The sequence below is a fragment of the Arachis ipaensis genome, chromosome B6 (genome assembly GCF_059453495.1).
Source record: "Arachis ipaensis isolate K30076 ecotype BB chromosome B6, ASM5945349v1, whole genome shotgun sequence".
In the NCBI taxonomy this organism is placed as follows: domain Eukaryota; kingdom Viridiplantae; phylum Streptophyta; class Magnoliopsida; order Fabales; family Fabaceae; genus Arachis; species Arachis ipaensis.
In genome coordinates, this window is record NC_142441.1 from 11003040 (window position 1) to 11023095 (window position 20056).

The following is a 20056-nucleotide window of genomic DNA, read 5'->3' on the forward strand; positions in this document are numbered from 1 at the left end:
TTAAGACACATGTTAGCTAAACCCAAATTATTATTATTATGTTATATATATTTTGTCTCTACTATCAAAATTTTTTGGATTCGTCACCAGATTTAATCATAGTACATATTTTTTCCAAATTGGAGACATAGAAATCTTAAAGTTTATCGTATATTTTTTGTATATTTTTTTTTTGAAGTTAGCTGAGGGACACGAACTCACCCTTACCAAAAAAATAAATTCCAGTATATAAGTCCAGAATGATTTTCCTTTGAAAATAATTTTTTTATTTTATTTTAATTTTTTTTAAAATATTTATTTATTTATGTACTAATATATTATATATTTATTAAAATTCATCAATATTTTTATAAAAAATTTAATTTTCATTTAATAAAATTAAATAATTTATAAAAAGTGTCGCATTCAATGCATATAAAGATATTGTGTTTATTTTAGCCACAAAATTATTAGTTATTTAATTTTCTTTTAAAATGTTTATTTACCAACAAAATATTGATGCAATGTGAATGATGAAATTTTATCCTCTATTTTTTTCTTAAATATTTTTTTTATATTTCTTAATTATTGTTAAAATAAATAGATAAAATTTTAACTGCAGTAAATATATAATTATAAATATTATATATAAAGTTATAAAATTAAAATTAAATAAAATAATTTTGTATTATTATCTTCCAAATATTGCTCTTAATTATGTCGTATCATTTAACGTTTTGACTCGAGTTATGAACCGAATTTGCAGTTATTCTGCAAATAGAAACTTGTCAAGGCATCGTGAGCTATATTCCACGGCCATTGACTTTTAAAATAATTTTGGCAGGTAGAGATGATACTTCAAGTTTCAACAGCTTTGTGTGGACCGTGAACAATAATGAAAAGAGTTAGTACATGAATTAAATAAATGAATAAAATTAATTTGAAATCATCCTACAACAAAGTAAAAGATAAATAAATAAATAGAACCGTAAAACCTGAAGTTGGTAATTGGTAAATAATAACAATTGACAGAAGATGCACAGATTTTACGCATGCAATTGCAAACAGGTAAAGTGGTAAACTACGCCAGCAAGTCCACATTAGTTAACAGAATAAACTATGGCTATAATAACCTGATTATTATTCAAAGCACGATTATTATTCAAAGCACGATTTTATACTCCTACTACTTAAGATAGATTCATAGATCCATTGAATTTGAAAAAAAGAAATGCGTAAAGTTAATGAAAGTTTGAATAAGTAAATTGTAGATGTCATTTCAAGTAAAGTCAGGGTTGACATGTGGTGGGCCTTAGCCAATAAAATTAAATGATGCTGAGTGGAGAGTTTAATCCTTAAAAACAAAAAGTGGAGGTGGCAATTAGAAGTGATTTAATTTAAAATTAATATTTATTTAAAATTCATAAATTAAATAAAATTAATCTCATTTTAGAGAAAAAATACTAAAAATCAATAAAATTTTATTATTTATAACTATCTTGATGGAATAATTAAAAATAATATAAAGTTTAATTAAATTAAAATTAAACATTAAAATAATAAATTTTATTTTTAATTTTAAATTATTATTTATGATATATAGTTTCAAAATGTTAATATATCATTTTTTTAGGATTTTAAAATAAATTTTAGATAAAAGGATAAATTGATGTTTGACTTTTTAGTTTATAAATATTTAAATTTTTGAAAATTTGAAAATACATTTAAGTCTTTAATTTCTTTAAAATCTGGATATATCGATTTTGGGTTTAATTTATTTCATTTTAAAAACTCTCTTACATATGTATTCGTATTGCCCAGATTAATACAAAGAGAGTCACTTTTGATTTTTTTATTAGATTTGACAGGGTCAAGTGAACAGAAAAATTGATGTGTTCAAGTTTTAAAAAATTTAAGAACTTAAATATATTTTTAAATCTTTAAAAACTTAAATGTCTACGAACTAAAAGATCAAATATCTCTTTATCTTTCTTTCTAAAATTTAACTTAAAACTAGTAAAGATACTTTTATAAATTATGAAATGATGTATATTACATTTCAGTAATATTACATGTACACAAAACTAGTTATATGTAAAAAAAAAAGGAAAAATTATTTTAAAGGACCGTTAGGAAGATTTAATTATTAAAAAGAACTTTTAATATCAAAATTATTAAGAAGGACTAAATTTTTTTATAACATTTAAGAAGAAAAATCAAATCTTTTTATAAGGAGATAAATATATTCTTAACTATTTGTTTATTTATTTTTTATAATCTTTAATATATGTTGTTTGATTCTCAACGCTATATAGATAGAAAAACCAAAACTTTTTATAAGGAAATAAATATATCCTTAACTATTTGTTTATTTATTTTTTATAATTTTTAATATATGTTGTTTGATTCTCAACGCTATATAGATATGTATGAATATTTATTTGGAATTAATTAATTAATTAATTTATAAAAAATTACTCAATTACTTTTATGATCTTTTGTCTTTTTTTTTCTCATTAAGTAAAGATCATAAAAATAAAAAATGAATATAAATAAATAAATAATTAATAAAAATCACTAAAATTTTAAGAGAAATAAAATTTATCAACATAAAGATTATAAAAAATAAATAAAAAATAATTAAAAATATATTTATCTCTTTCTAAAAAGATTTAGTTCGCTTTCTTAAATATTATAAAAAAATTTAATCTTTTTTAATGATTAAATATTCCTAACGGTCCTTTAAAATAATTTTTCCTAAAAAAAATGTATTAAAAATTTAAAACATATATTAAAAATAAATAATATTTATATTTACATATAGTATATTAAATAACCATTTTTAAGCGTAGACATAGCATTTTTATTACCTTATCAGTTTATTACTAATTTACTTGCACATAATCAAGATTAGTAGTTGAACTAAATTGAATCCGCATGAATAACAGCGCATTACCAATTACTACCAAAATTCCAAAATCAATAAGCATTCCAGTTCAAAGCAAGTCAAGGCACCTGCACCGCTTTATCCTACGCACCATCTTCCTTATCCTGCGCATATCCGGCGAGATCTTCAACTGCATCCTCTTCCTTCTCAGCTGCACAGCTTCCCTATTTCGATTCCAGGTTCTCACCGATCTATCACGCACTCTTCAATGTCACTTTGCCTGTCTTCTTTATTTATTTATCTTTTTTGTGTGGTAATCTCTTCGCTTTTGTCATGATATATATATATGGATGAGCATTTTTGTCACTGGAATTGATTCCGACCTGTGATAATTGGTTTCGTTTTAGATCGATCTGGAACTGTTTTTGCTCTCATTGGCGGAAACTAATTTGGTTCCGATTGATTCCTTAACTGAGGTTTTTTTTTTGTCCGCAACAGTGAATTATGGTGTCAAATTTTCATGAATCACTTGAATTACTCTGTTAATTACGGATCACGGATAAGATGCAAATAGTTTTGCTAGAACTAATATTTAATTTTATGGTTCCTAGCATTTATAAGAGTACGGTTATTGCATAATCTGATAGCATCTTGGTCTTTTATCATATTAGATTAATGGAGTAGGTTTTCCATTAATGGTTCAAAAATCAAGCTATTGCGAAGTCTAACATTTATTCAATGGAATTAGGACATACGAGACATACAAATTCATTTCATTCTTTGTTGCTTTGACTTGTTGGAAGTTGCAGCTGTTGCCATGATCTATCTCCCTCTAGCGATGAACCTCTGAATTGATTTATTTATTTATTTTATTGCTTTTTATATGTTATCTCTACTATATATTCAAGATTAAAATGAACTATTTACCAGTACAACTGATGGATATATGGATTGTTGTCAGCAGGAGGAATCATGAGTTGTTTCAGCTGTTGTGAAGGCGATGACTTGCACAATACTACTGATAGTGGAGCGCCGTTTGCTGTGAAAAATTCAGCAGGTAAGCTAGAGGATTTCACTGGGAATAATTACACGGTGGTCCCAGCTCACAAAAATACTCTCAATTAATCATGCATCGTTGAGTGACATTGCTATGTTTCAATCAGATCAAACATGTAATATGGGGTTAAGTCAATTAAGTTCCATATTATGATAAATTTTTGCGTTAATTTGTTTGATTTTAAAGTACATGCAAGTGCATTTGATGCAATTAATGTATAAACTGTGTTGTGCAGGAAATGATGGAAATCATCATGCTTCAGAAACTGCAAAGCAGGGTGCTCAAACTGTTAAAGTTCAGCCCATTGAAGTTCCTGCTATACCAGTGGATGAACTAAAAGAAATTACAGATAACTTTGGGGAAAATGCTCTGATTGGAGAGGGTTCCTATGGAAGAGTATATCATGGTGTTCTTAAAAGTGGGCAGACTGCCGCAATAAAGAAGTTAGATGCCAGTAAACAGCCTGATGATGAATTTTTAGCCCAGGTATGTGCGCAACCTAGGCTTACTATGAGCATATTGAAGTTGTTCAAATCTCATAAATTGTTCGGGTTTTATGCTTTCAGGTTTCGATGGTTTCACGGTTGAAGCATGACAATTTTGTTCAATTGCTTGGTTATTGTGTTGATGGAAACTCCCGTGTTCTTGCTTATGAGTATGCATCTAATGGGTCTCTGCATGATATTCTACACGGTATATGGTTTTCCTTTTCTATTGGCTGAATTAGAAAATGGTAAACATGCATGAATGAAATGACTATATTATGGATTTTAACGTTAGTTTTCTTTTCATTGCCATGACAGGCAATGACTACTTGCGAGATGATTGGTTTTACTCTCCTTTTGTAATATATTGTTGTGTTAATCATTGTCATTTACATGCAGGCAGAAAAGGTGTTAAAGGAGCAAAACCTGGTCCTGTTTTGACCTGGGCACAGAGAGTTAAAATTGCTGTAGGGGCTGCAAAAGGGCTTGAGTACTTGCATGAGAAGGCTGATCCCCACATTATCCACCGGGATATCAAGTCAAGCAATGTTCTAATATTTGATGATGATGTCGCAAAAATTGCAGATTTTGATTTGTCAAATCAGGCCCCTGACATGGCAGCACGTCTTCATTCCACCCGTGTCCTTGGAACCTTCGGTTATCATGCACCAGAGTAAGATCTGCATATCAATTCAGTTTCACTAGATATGGATTGAGTCTCATGCTTTATGTTAGCCCAAGCAATATTCTGGGTTGCTGATTTTGAGCGTAATTGCTGAATAATTATCCGAAAAATAATAGAAAATTTCCCTTCTGCCATAGTTAGAAAAGAGTACCAATTCCTATGACTTCTTGTGTGGTTCAAGTTCAGCTAAGAATCTAATAATCAGTGTAGAGAAATGAAATGTTCGTTTTGTGTATTGTGTCCTGGAATAAATTTACTTTGCCTGCTTTATACAATGATCAGTCCACTTATAAATTACAATTGCAGATATGCAATGACTGGGCAATTGAATGCTAAGAGTGATGTATACAGTTTTGGTGTTGTCCTTCTGGAGCTTTTGACAGGAAGAAAACCTGTTGATCATACATTACCACGTGGGCAGCAGAGCCTAGTTACTTGGGTAAGTCTCCCCTTGCCCAAAACTTAGAATGTATAGGCCAGCTAGCTGATCCCAGTAATTGATGTATTTCAGGCTACTCCAAAACTCAGTGAGGATAAAGTCAGGCAGTGTGTAGATGCAAGACTAGGAGGAGAATACCCCCCCAAAGCTGTTGCTAAGGTGCTCAATGTGTTTTACTATAGGTTTCCTTGTTTTTCATATTATGCAATATTCCTTGCTGAGGTGTCGTGTACTGTTTCTGGTACCATGTTATTGCAATACACACTCATTTGAAATATATACCTACATATTAGAAAACTAATCAAAAGTAGCTTACAAAACATACCTGTGGATTTCTTTTCTCCTCTGTAGTTAGAAGTTTGTATGCATGAAGCTACTAGTTGAATCTTAAACTTTATTGCATCAATAGGAATGCAATGGCTTCATCTCTATAGTGTTCTCGTTTCAGAAGCTAATAGCAATTACGTGTATGGAGAATGAGGAAACCTTTGTAGGAACCTCATGACACTGCCATTGGTCATTGTCCGTTTACATGAGTATACCAACGTTAATGTATAACACCATGATGCTTGGTTTTATTACAGTTGGCTGCTGTTGCTGCACTGTGTGTGCAATACGAAGCTGATTTCAGACCAAACATGAGCATTGTAGTCAAAGCTCTGCAACCTTTGTTGAATGCACGACCTGGCCCTGCTGGTGAAACACCAAACTAAACTGTCTATATCTCTTTGTACCTCTATCTGTGAGTATGTGCACATTTGCTTGCAAAATATAAGAAAAAGACTGGTTCAGAAGCTGGTGGTAAATTTCTCAAACAACAAACATGGTTCCCATTGTTTACACTGCATTCATTTTGTTCATAATCCATGAGGGTTTTTTGAGGTATACTTGCTTCTTTTATTTATTTATTAATTTTTTTGTTGCTTGTTTACATACCTTTTTTAAGTGTCCCCTTTTGCGGGTTATTGCCTTCTTACCTGAAACTCTTGGGGAACTGCAAAACAGAAATGAGAGTGCGCAGAGTAAATAGGCATAGCATGTCATTGCCGTATTTATTCTTCGGAAAAGAGAGTGAGAATGGGCAAATCCTATTCTTGTAAATTAATTCTTCAACTTTTTGTTAAAGCATCTGTATGTGAATTTCGCTCTTCATCAAGAGCCAGCCAGCCTTTTGTGAGTTCCATTGTTGTGCTTGAATGATATTGTGAGCTTCTCCCTCGAGCAGAAAAAACTGGGTGGATATTTTTGAGATCCGTGATGCAAAGAATTTTACATGAACCCGGGTATAGGCATCTAGGTCCTCCGATCTCCACATTTAAGTGTGCTCTCATAAGAACTATCGCCTCAGTTCGTCGTGTTGTGTTATTCACTTGTTTTCCTCTGAACTTGACGGTGCTTTCAACAGCGATTATTTCAATTTCCATTCCCATGGCATTGCCATTTTTATATTAAGAACAATGACTTATTTTTTTGTATTTTTTATTTTGATTTTTTAAAACTAAGCAAAAGTTTAGATGGAAATCCCCGAATCTCAAGGATTTGTAGAAGGAACTACATATTCCACTAATAATGAAGTCGTCAATTCTCACGTTGGTCAGCAAATTCAAACTCGTTGTCCTTGTGAGGCATAGGCTAATTTTAATCAATTGCTCCTTTACTTGTTGGCAACGAGAATAATTATGAAGGGAAGAATTGCCTCCTACAATCCTGTCTATATTTGGACTTGACTGCTTTCGTTGGAGTGAAGAACGAGCCAACGTTGCAATTTGGAAAGATAGAATTTTGTGTTTGTAAACTTTATATATCTGATATGTTTTTTTTTCCATGGTATTCTTCAATCTAGCAAGATAAAGACTAATCCATTGTGGATCAAAACTGTACTTAAGAATTTGTTATTGGCTAATAAGTTGTTATATACACAAGACAAAATTTAAATCTCCAACATTTATTTAAACGAATTAGTGAGCTAATCACTATACTAGCCTAAATTGATTTGTATATCCGAAAAGCAAGTGACAAAATTACAATGTCAATAAGCTGCGCAGATATAAACGACCAATAAAAAATTACTCCTATGTAGTATGAATGTATGATACTATTATACATCTGAAAGAGCGAAAGGCGCTTTTAACCTTCTTTGGTTAAAATAATCTGATGTTCTTCAATAGGGTCCGATTTGAATTTTGGTAGTAAAAAAAAAGGAAGGCTAGAAGAGTTTTATTTCTGTAGTTGATTCATGTTCGTCTATAATTTCTTCCTTTTTTTTTTTTTAAGAACAGGACTAGACAAAACATTGAGAATAAGACAAAATTACACAAAATTGTGTTTTATATTCTGTTTGATAATAAATTAGAATAAATTATGAAAATTCAATTTATTTTCATTTTTTTCATTCAAAAAATTTAAGAAGAAAAATATAATAATAAACAAACATAATTATGAAAAATTAACAAGAATAATAAAAAAAATAAAAAATAAATTGTGTCCCTTTTGAGTGTTTCTGTGTCTTTTTTGTCAGGATCGATACAAAATACAATAATTCAGTGTCACGAGACATAATATCTCTATCCATGTCTCATCTATCAATCACAATTTTGTGTTTGTGTGTTCCTGTTTTAATGTCCTATCTCTATAAATAAATGTCGCCTGTGTGTGAGAGACAATTGCAGAAATTAACCACAATAAAAATAGTTAGCAAAACGAAATTAAAAAAAAGAGTAAAGTATCGTTTTTGTTCCCAACGTTTGGGGTAAATCCTATTTGTGTCCCTAACGTTTAAATCGTCCTATTTGTATCTCTAACGTTTGTAAAAATGATTCAATGTTATCCTGTCGTTAATTACACATCATGAACTCTTTAGTTTGAGTTTTAAAAATCTCTTCTTGAAGTTAGAATACAAATGTCTGGGATAAAATTGATGATCCACTCCAAAAAAATAGCTCATCAAAAGTTGAAACTAATTTCTACAACATTTACATAATTAACTTTTCTAGTGACATAATTAAATCTAAACACAAATAGTGGGTATAATATTAAAATCGAACACATTCAAGTGAGACCTAATTGAAATGAATGCATCCAAGTGAGAATAATTAAAAAATATAATATGATTTGTTAGTATAATTGATGGTAGGATAACATTGAATCACTTTTATAAACGTTAGGAATACAAATAGGACGATTTAAATGTTAGGAACACAAATAGAACTTATCCCAAACATTGGGGACAAAAACGATACTTTACTCTTACAAAAAAATAGTAGACACGTATCGTTGGAGCTATATTACTTCATTCACGTTAGAATAAATGTTTTGATTATTTTAGTGTACTAAAAAAATTATTTTCATACACAGATACTAGCATAATTATAAAAGATTTTATTTAGAAATATCATTAGATAATAATATAAAACAAATGAAGTTAATATTTAAAATAATTTTTGAAATTTGATTTCAGACTTAATTTAACTATTAAATTTTTAATTAATTTAAATTGTACCCTAAAATTTTAAGACATGACTTAGGTTGGCTCTTCCATACATTTGGTCACCGAAAAGATGACGTGACACGATTAAACGATGTTGTTTTGCTATTTGCGCCTAAATGAGACCGTTTACTCCTCCCTCTTCTTTTTCCTCCTCAAAGTTTGAGCCTCCCACCACCCTATTGCCATCACCTTCAATCATACCTTCTTAACTCTACCATCCTCATCACTGCCACCACCATCCTTCTCCCCCTCATCCACCACTCCTATGACATCCCACCATCTCCTCCTTTATCTCTTTTTTCCTCTATCTCTTTAGCTAGAGAATACAACCAAAAAAACTGGACCATCCAAATAACCTTTATCCTCATCACAGTCAAGCAAATCGATGATGAATGAAGACTCGTCGTTATTATCATCAATCTCACCTGCATGCTTTACCACCCCAACAAGTAGAAGTAGCAGCGAGTTAAGAGAGAAGTGAGTTGAATGCTTGAGGTCACAGAATCAAGTTGTCCCATTTGTTATTGCATTGATTCTGTGAGAAGAAGGAAAGGAAGAAAAAAGAAAGGGAAATTTACTAATCAAATTGAAGAGGAGAAAGAAGAAAAAGGGACAGATGAGGAGAAGAAAAGTGGTGGTGCTGATGAAGATGGTGGAGTTGGAAAGGTACGATTGAGGATGGTGCCAAACATTGAGGAGAAAGAAGAAGAAGAGGAAAGAAGGGCGAGGGGATAAAAAGGAGTAAAATCACATCGTTTAGGCACAAACAGTAAAATGATGATGTTTAATCTTGCAACTTATTTCTATGTGATGGAAATGAGAGGAGAGATCAATTTGAGTCGCACTTTAAAATTTTAAAGTATAATTTTAGTCAATTAAAATTAAAAGATTAAATTAAATAAAAAATCAAATTTTAGAGATTATTTTAAATATTAACTTAAAATAAGTGTAATAATCCGTATCATTTTGATGTGCATTGTTTTTTTTATTTTTAATCTAATGTTAAAAGGTACTAATTTAAATATGGGTATTAATTTTATTATTAATTTATTTTGTTTAGTAAGTGAGACATATATAGCCGATGTCAAATTAAATTATTGAGTAAAATTTAAATCGACAATCAAATATTTATATATTATTTTATTTTTTTAAAAATAGATTAAAGTCAGTTTAAAAACAAACAACTGTAAATAACATGCTGTAATATGTTCTTGAAATAATATTTTTTTATTATCATCAAATACTACTGTAAAAAATATAAAATAACATTAAATTATTGAAAATCTATGATGTATATTTTTTCTCAAATAAATAATAAATAATTTAAAATTACTAAAAATAACTCAGTAGGAGCTTTTGATGTCTTTAAAATTTGCGCATGAAACAATAATATCTTAGTATATAAAATTCTATTACTAACATAAATTAAGAATAATTTATTAAGAGAATAAAATAATACAAAGTTTTAAGACAAATTTAATATTTTCAAACTGTAAATATAGAATAAGATACATTAATAATTAGTAAGTAAGAATTGTAAACGTTTTTAAAATTTAAAAAATTTGGCTAAGAGAGAAAAAATTTTTATATACCATATTTATCTTTAGTCATCTTTTAAGTATTCATAATTTTGTAATAATATTCACAAATTATCTTTACTTTTTACTCTTGATAAGGCAATATATAATTGATTATGGATAAAAATTGATCTTGAAAAATATGTTCCAACTATAGAATTTGATGATAAGACTTATTTATTATCATCACAAATGATATAATAATTAGAAATTACTTATTTAAAATTTGATTGGTAATATTTCGTTATTTGGAATTAGATTTAGTATTAGGATAAAAATAATACTTCCAACTTTATTACCCATTAAAGTCTCATATTCTATTATTATATAATTTTTCATTTTTTTAACTTGCAATCTTGTTTTATTGTACAAACTATAGTTTGATCTACATTTTGCAACATGATAGAAACACCCTTCTTTAAAATTAATTTATGTGGTGATTGATTTGAATAATTTATTCTATTTAAAATATCTGGTGAAAAAGTATCTAGCTTGAATTTGACAATTTTTTTCAGCACACACCAAGTCAGAACTTAAGTAAACTCTTTTTTTTTTCAGATAATCTTGTAATCATCTTATTGTTGACACCAGTAACATATTCCAAACTTGGCATGAAAATTATTCTATCTTTAAAATAATTTTCAACAGATAAATTAAATTATGTATCTAAATATACAAAATCAATGAGGTCATCCAAAACTGTTTTAGAGTATTCACCAAAAAAACTGTTTTAGAGTTATTTATCAAAATGTTAGATGGTATTTAAATGATGGATTTATCATGTGCTGTATCATATGCTAAACAACAAGTTACAATAGTCACCTGCAAATCTGAGTTCTTATAGTAATGCCATCAATATAAATTAATAGAAGGCTGGACTATATCCTCTCTTTAAGTCCTTTTTTAAGATAACAACTTTACTTTGAGTGACAAATGAACATTATAGGAATTTGAATATCTCAAGATGTTTCTAAGGTATTTGTCTAAAATTTTGTAACAATACTTATTTATCATTAGAGTTTTATTCCACATTATTAATTTGACTTTGGTTATTAACTTGCGAGAGGAATACTGCATAAAGAATCTTCATCTATGTTCAAAAAAATTTTAAACTTCAAATATGTAGTTTTTCCATTAGGCAATAAAAGAGCAATAATTTCGCTTGAAGCAATATTTAAAGAGTTAATAGTCAAAATCATCCTTAAAAGATACCTCAATTTCTATTTTGGTCATCGCAAGACAAAATTAATCGAAATCATCCTCGAAAGATACACAACTTGGTCACGTTAAGTGCCACGTGGCATGATGACGTGGTGGGTTAATGCCACGTGTCACAAGATGATTGGTTGACGTGTCAGATCAATGACACATGGCACGCCGCGTGTCAGATCAGTGAGAGATGGTGATGAAAGACGGTGATGGAAATGCGGCTACACTGGTGGATCGGATAAGGCGGACACAGGGATCACGGAAGTTCAGGACGTGAGAGACGACGACAACACTGCTATTGGAGGCGGAAACAAGGGGCGCTGTAATCACGGGATATGACGGTGTTGGTGAGCGGTGGTGAATGGTAGTGGACTAGTGGTGAACGACGATGGTGGGAGAGGTTTAGATCTGATGGTTGAGGGTGAAGTGCTCTGAATTAGAAGAATAGATCTTTACTCGTGTTTTGAGAAGAGAAAACTAAGTAAAGAGAAGAATTTTTTTTTAAATTTTGTATTAATTTTAATAAACAAAAATACTTAACCATAGTTAATCATATATGAATTAAGGTATATACGTATTCGTATTTATACACAAATAATATTTAATATATTTTTAAAATACATTAAATTTTAATTTTTTAAAATTATTTAATTATTAATTGATTGAGATTAATAATGTCACATGTCTATATTGTATTACAAATATCTTGTCTATATTGATCCACATAGACAAGATATGAATTCTATTACAAATTTTGGGGTATAGAAACAATCACCTTCTATCTTTCATGCTGGACACTAAATTTTTTTGAGAGTATGACATAACACAATAATTTTGTAATGACATACTATTTAACTGGAACAACTCTTTATTTTTTGCAAGTATAATATTTTTTTATTTGGTCTTTTAGCATTATCAAATCTATATTTCTTAAATTAAAAATAATAAATTTATTAATTGATTTTTTTTTATAAATAGTCAGGGCTTAAAGCCCAAAGAAAGCAACAAACAAAACAAAAAGAAAATTATAGGGGTTCATTAGCAACTTTTACCCCTTTTGAGATTGAATAAAAAATAAAATCCTTCTTACTATTTGTTTTAAAAAACACTTCATTAGTAAATATAAACTTTAAAAATTAGTGCTTGTGATTAATATAGATATTAAATCATTCAATTGTAAAAAAAAAAAAAAAGAACACACAGCTAGTACAAATACAAAGCAATAAAATCAAATATCCAAAATAATACATGTCTTATTTATTTAGTATAAAAGGTGTTTTGTTTTCTTATATTACCAAAATATTATAAAAGAAAAAGAAAATAAATTAAAGTGATCATTAATGAAAAATTGAAACAACACAACTACACGATTCTTTTACTGCCAAAAAAATGCATTATTGTTCATATTTAGTTATATGCCTTTTTTAAATAAATTTTGGCCATTCATGTTTGATTTTAATAAAGTAATAAAAAATCTCCTTATATAAGTTGTTAAACTTCATGTTCCTGCTTCAGATATTATATCCAAGAATTTTCTGTCATCCTACAACAGTTCTAATAGTGCATTACATGGATCTTTAAAGAAGTTATAAATTACACCATAAAAAAATTATTGCTATCTCATATTTTAATATTAAAATTTTACATACTGTGAAATCATAAAAATTAATCATAATATACTAGTTACTTCGTCTTATTTTTTGACCCGTTATAGTTTTTTTTTTTTTTTTTGTAAAAATCTAATAATACTTTATCAAAAAAAATGAACCATTAGAGCCAAATTAGGGACAAATATATGGGTAACATAAAAAATTACAGCTTTATCGTATATAAGTCAATATAAATTTATTACATACCAAATAAATGAGATTATTTATTTATTTATTTTAATATATTAATATGAATAAGAAAATTAAAATGATTGACAATAATTGTACGATCATCGCCATTTTTATTATACGTGACTCATTTTTATTAAAAAGATATTTTATATGGTACATTCAATTAGAAGATATATTTTATTTAATTTTTCAATTATAAAATTTAAAAAGACATAAATATTTTTTTTATTAATTCATTCTCAAATATCTTTGTCAAATAATTTTTAACTGAAAAATGAATTTTATCGCAATGCAAAACAAAATACAAACTATTAATATTTGTAAAGCTATTAAATTTCACTTCTTTTGATTTGTGTAAGAATGTACTTATCAAATAAAAATATAAATATTATTAATATTTATAAAGTGAATTTAGTATCGCTTAAAAAATTTTAGAAAAAAATAAATTAATTTTATCATTTATTAAAATTATTTTTATATAAATATTTTTTTTTTGTCAAACTTTGATATAGTACACTTTTTATAATTTTATAACTCTTATCTTTATTTTTTATATTTTTTTATTGTTCATTTTATTATAGATGATATTATTGATAAAATTATAAGTAGTAGCTATTATGTATGAAAAAAATAATAAAATAAAAATTATGTCTGAATTATATAAACGAAGAATTACGATAAAAATAAAAGAGAATTCATTGCTCATTATATATACTAATAATATACTAATAGTTAGAAAATAAAAAAAGAAAGTTAAAAAAATATAGGAAATTAAACAAAAGAATATAGGGATATCCGTGCATAATAATACTAATACGGGAAGGTTTGTTTTTTAAGAGAGAAATTTTCTACATACAAGTCTTTTCACATACAAGTCATACAAGTCATTTATTTTTTATTTTTTTTTCTTTTTCCATGCTTCCTCTTTTTCTTCTCCTTCTTTTTCTTTTTCCGTGCCTCTTCTTCTTCTTCCTCTTCTTCTTCTTCTTTTCTGCACGTTCTTCTTCCTCTTCTTCTTCTTACCTTCTCTTTCTCCTTCTTCATTTACGTGCTTTTTTCTCTGTTTTTTTTTTCGTTATTCTTGATGTCCATTGTTTTTTGACATCAAACTCTGAAATCGTTTTTGAAGAAGAAGAAGCAGCAGAAGATGAGGAGGAGAAAGAGAAAGAGTTCTGCATAAGGTGTACTTCAACAATTTTTGGGTGTATTTCTTAAATCCTTTGGGTGTATTTTCGTAATCTGTTGGGTGTATTTCTGTAATCCTTTGGGTGTATTTTTATAATCGTTTGGGTGAATTCCTGTAACCGTTTGGGTGTATTTCTGTAATTCTTTGGGTGTATTTATGTAATTGTTCGGGTGTATTTCTATAATCGTTTGGGTGTATTTTTGAAGTTCCATTATCTTCAAAACGATTTCAAAGCTTGATTTCAAAAACCATGAAAATCGAAAAAAAAAAAGCGAAGCAAGAATACCAGTGATAAACACAGATAAAACAACGAATGAAAAGACAAAGAGAGAACGCACAAAGGAGATCAAATTTGACAAGAAATTCGTTTTCATGGAAGAAGAAGAAGAAGAGTAGGAGAAGAAGAAGGAGAAGAAAAAGGAAGAGGAGAAGAAGGAGAAGGAGAAGGAGAAGGAGAAGGAGAAGGAGAAGGAAGAGGAGAAGGAGAAGGATGAGCACGCCATGAAAATCGTATATGGGTCATATGGGTCAGCGTGTTTTTTGTTAAGTTTATCCCAACTTGTATGATGACTTGTAAACCAAATGACTTGTATGTGTAGCACACATCTTTTTAAAAAATTAAACAAAAAGTATATAATTATTATTATAAATATACTCATGTCCTGGATAATAAATTTAGACATCCAACTTAAAATAAATTTTTGAGTATTTATTCATTATGGTTCTCAAAGAATTTTGGATTGACATTTTAGTCTCTAACTAAAATTAATTCGATTGATCTCTAACAATTAACTCCGTCAGTTACTTAGATCTTTCTGTCAACTCTAATAGAAATTAAAATAGTCTCTGACAACTTTAACAAGAGACAAAATAGTCACTGACCCTCTCTATTCAGAAATGACAATGTTCTTCCCCAATTTCTATCATATCTCGTATAATCCTAACAGTTTAACACTGCAACTTGAAACTACACAATGCACATTCTGTAACTTCAATGTTCACAAGAAGAAAAATTCTCAATTTGTTTTCAACCAATTCACACTCAGGAAATTAATGACTATGTCTCTCAAGTACTTGTCGCCTTTGATGGATCCCATGAATCTGGACAGCAAGTCCGATTTGTTAAGACCCGTCGTCGTCGTTGCCATCTCCCTCCTCCTCTGCCCTATCATCTCCATGGTCACATTGTCCACCACTCTGATCGCTTCCTTCAACTTCTTCTTTGAACCAATGTTCAGTAATCGCTTCAGTTTCCATATAAGCGGCGACGACAATATTGCTTGCTATACCGATAGCTTGGATGCGAGGTCAAAGCTGTCTGTCAACTTGGACTTCTAGAGAAAAAGGAATGAAGCACTCGGGGTCCATTCCAAATGAAAATTTGCATATGATGTCGAAGGAGAATCTTCTCATGATGTCCTAATATCCAACAATCTATATTACTTGTCGGCGAGTGGAGAAAGACGTGCCCTTGGAGTAGTTGTGGAACTTGGTTTTGAGGATGTGGTGGACATTGTTGGGATTGGAGGTGATGCTATTATTGAGGATGTAAAGGTGGATGCTTCTGGTGGGTGAAGTACGGAAGAGGTGGATGTACCTGTCACAGAGATTTAGAAAGTGTGTGGTTCATGACATGTTAAGGTAGGTGCGATAGGCGTGATAGTTACACCATGACTTGATCTTGGAATTGAAGAGGAGGAAGGAAAAGATAGAGAAGAAGACTGTGAAGATAAAGAAGCAGATCATATGAATGTTAGGGTTATGCGAGATATGATGGAAATTGGAGGAGATTGGTGTCGTTTCCGAATAGAGGATGTCAGGGATCATTTTGTCTCTTGTTAGAGTTGCCAGGGACTATTTTGTCCTCCATTAGAGTTGATGGAGCAAATGACCTAAGTGACTGATAAAGTTAATTGTTAGGGACCAATCGAGTAATTAATTTTAGTTGGGGACTAAAATGTCTGGTCCGAAATTTTTTAGCGATCAAAATGGGTAAATATTCTAAATTTTTAAATTGTATGAATAATAATATTAATAATAAATACTAATCATTTTTGTCCACAACGTTTAGGGTAAGTCTCAAAGTTGTCCCTAACGTTTAAATCGTCCTATTTAAGTCCCTAACGTTTCAAAATTGACTCAATGTTGTCCTGCCGTTAGGGATCCGTTAACAGAATTGACGGCGGGACAAAATTGAGACGATTTTGAAATGTTCGGGACTTAAATAGGACAAAAACGTTGGGGACAAAAACGATACATAGAAATAAATTTTAGGGTAAAGTACTAAATTAGTCCCCTACGTTTGGGCATAATCCTGTTTTGGTCCTTAAGGTTTAAAGTGTCCTATTTGAATCCAAAAAAGTTTTATTTAGTTTCAATTTAGTCCCACCGTGAGGCCAAAGATAAATAATTAACGAAATGTCCTACATGACAGCAGTATAAGAACAAGGTCGATAATTTGAAGAATAACTACAAGCTCCAGAGGCACAAAATCAACCGTAGATGCATCAATATATGTATTTAATATTTTTTTAGTTTTATAGAAAATATTTCATTTTAATTATAAGAAAAATGATAAATAAATGTATCGATGCATCCACGGTTAATTTTGTGCCTCTGGAGCTTGTACTTATTCTCTATATTATCGACCTTATTCTTATATTGCTGTCATGTAGGACATTTCGTTAATTATTTATCTTTGACCTCCGGTGGGACTAAATTGAAGCTAAATGAAATTTTTTTGGATTCAAATAGGACACTTTAAACCTTAAGGACCAAAACAGAATTATGCCCAAACGTAGGGGACCAATTTAGTACTTTACCCTAAATTTTAATTTTATCTTTCAATAATATCAATTTTTTACTGTACATAGTATTCAATTATTTTTTAATCATATCTAAGTAAATTACACTTAGTCACATTACTTTCATTCTAAATAAATTTATTTTTTTTTATAATTTTACACTTAAAGTAATGTAATTTTTTTTATAAATAAATAAACTTCAGTTGGGGAGGGGATCGAAGCATGCCTTACAAGGGTGTGGATACCTCTCCCTAGCATGACGCGTTTTGACGAGTGAGTGTGGGGGGTTTCGGCTATCATCCCTATCGTCAAAGGCAAAACCGTGAGGTCTTGTATACCAAAGCGGACAATATCGTGCTAGCGGGTGGTCTGGGCTGTTACAGATGGTATCAGAGCCGGAGCCCGAATCGATGTGCCAGCGAGGACGCTGGGCTCCCTTAGGGGGGTGGATTGTAAGGTCCCACATCAGTTAGGGAGGGGAATGAAGCATGCCTTATAAGGGTGTGGATACCTCTCCCTAGCATGACGCGTTTTGACGAGTGAGTGTGAGGGGCTTCGGCTATCATCCCTATCATCAAAGGAAAAATCGTGAGGCCTTGTGTGCCAAAGCGGACAATATCGTACTAGCGGGTGGTCTGGGCTGTTACATTCCATTGCAGGACGTGGCGTACCAGTTAGGACTGCCGATCGATGGGCATTATGTTAGTGGTTGCCTGACAGGTTTTCAAACGTATATCGAGGGTGGTCGGCCAGCTTGGGTGTCGTTCCAGGAGTTACTTGGTGTGGTACCTCCTGCAAATCAAATTCAGAAGTTTGCAGTGAACTGCAGCTGGTTCTAGGAGACATTTGGAGAGCTTTCTGAGGGAGCCGATGAGCCTACTGTTAGGAGGTATGTCCGGGCCTATATAATGATGCTGTTAGGGACTCAGCTATTTGCCTATACCATTGGCATGATGAAGGCCGAGATCACATGATAATCAAGACTCCTGTGATCGCTCGAGATCGACGTCGCGAGACAAGTATGAGGTCCGTTGTACTGTTTTACCTCCCAAATACCCTTGCACTGCCGGAGACTTAGCCTAATCAACCATGTGCACCCGTTCCCAAATTCGGTACACTTCCCAACGTACCTGTGATAATCAGACTCCACCACTTTGTACTGTACCCCGCGTCGGATGCTATACGTCTTCACGCTTAACACAGCCTCCTCCTTATCCGGAAACTGCTGACCAATCTGAAACTCTGTAAGACCTCCAGTACCTTGGGTATCTCTAGCACCAAATCCAGTGGGTTCCCCAGGAACCCCCTCCTGTCTCATGGCATCCAAGTCCAAAGATGAAAAGTGCAGAGGGTACTGCTGAGTCCCAGAGCTAGAACCACCGCCAGCCCCAGTTGGATTACTCGCTGTAATGTCATCGCCACTTTCATCAGCAATGAGGTCCGTCTCCACATCATCGTCGTCATCATTATCCAGCAATGCATCACCCATACCAGCCGGTGCCTCACACTGTAAAGAAATCGGCACCCTATCCACGATACTAACCTTTCCGCCACCATTGCAGTTGAGATCAACGGCGAACGACGGGGAGGCGACAGGCTTGTCCCGAGGTGCATTCACAGGCACAGACGAAGATGCACCAACAGGTCTCGAGTTAGAACCAGCTACCGTGCCTAGAGTTTGGGTATTCCGGTTCGAACCTCTCGAGCTAGATACCACATCAACCAACTTTGCCAACAGCTCAGGTGTCCTGACCTTGGAAAACTGCCAATGACAATGGAACAGGACCTGCAAATCCTCGTCATTCCCTATGATGAAAGAATCGTACTTCACGTCATCTAGCAGAACTGAGATCGGAATGCGATAGAATAACTTCTAAACCCGTTTCACGCCTTGCAGCCCAAGTTTCTGTATTATAGAATTCAAGAAGTCATCGAACCTCGTCGTAAGTCTCATAAAAATACTCAGAGGATCTTTATTAGTGAACTTCACACCAGAGCGTGTTTTTCTCTTAATGGACCCTCTACAATGCACCAACACTACAAAACTCTTCTCACTAGCCATTTTGTCACTCTAATGAGAGAAATTAACGTTCACACCATACTTATACACGTCTAGAGCTTCATAATTCGAATCAGCTAGATTCGAACTGCCTAATGAATTGCTCAGCACATAATTCGAATTAGATCTATTCAAATTACCTACGAATTCATGCATGCATAGTTCGAATTACCCTCCCTCATAATTCAAACAGCCTTGATTTGAATTACTCCTGTTTACAGTTTGAGTTAATTTGATTCGAATTACATAGAGACCTGCTTTTGATTGATTCATGTCTCGTTTTTGGGTTTAGTTGATTCATGTAATTTCTTCTCCCATCTGGTTTAATACTACGATTTGTCCAAATAATTAGGAGTGTGCG

At 31.3% G+C, this 20056-nt stretch overlaps 2 protein-coding genes across 3 annotated transcripts; one reads left to right on the forward strand and one right to left on the reverse strand.

Moving 5' to 3' along the window:
• The first annotated feature begins 2881 nt into the window (after positions 1-2881).
• On the forward strand, positions 2882-6417 carry LOC107646028 (Protein kinase superfamily protein). 2 transcript variants are annotated; one of them, XM_016350211.3, is made up of 8 exons: positions 2882-3105; positions 3828-3923; positions 4159-4409; positions 4490-4616; positions 4808-5081; positions 5400-5532; positions 5605-5691; positions 6117-6417. In XM_016350211.3, exons 2-8 carry the CDS (start codon positions 3839-3841, stop codon positions 6243-6245), a joined length of 1086 nt encoding a protein of 361 aa, XP_016205697.1. In that variant the 5' UTR covers positions 2882-3105; positions 3828-3838; the 3' UTR covers positions 6246-6417. The 2 variants fall into 2 exon arrangements, with proteins under 2 accessions (XP_016205697.1, XP_016205698.1); XM_016350212.3 differs by having other exon boundaries at positions 2888-3105; positions 3831-3923.
• Positions 6418-18573: 12156 nt separating this feature from the next.
• Positions 18574-19698, reverse strand: LOC107646581 (uncharacterized). The gene is made up of 3 exons (XM_016350758.1): positions 19599-19698; positions 19410-19481; positions 18574-19307 (listed from the first exon to the last, which is right to left on the reverse strand). The coding sequence occupies exons 1-3, from the start codon at positions 19696-19698 to the stop codon at positions 18574-18576; spliced, it is 906 nt and encodes a 301-aa protein (XP_016206244.1).
• Between the last annotated feature and the right edge of the window lie 358 nt (positions 19699-20056).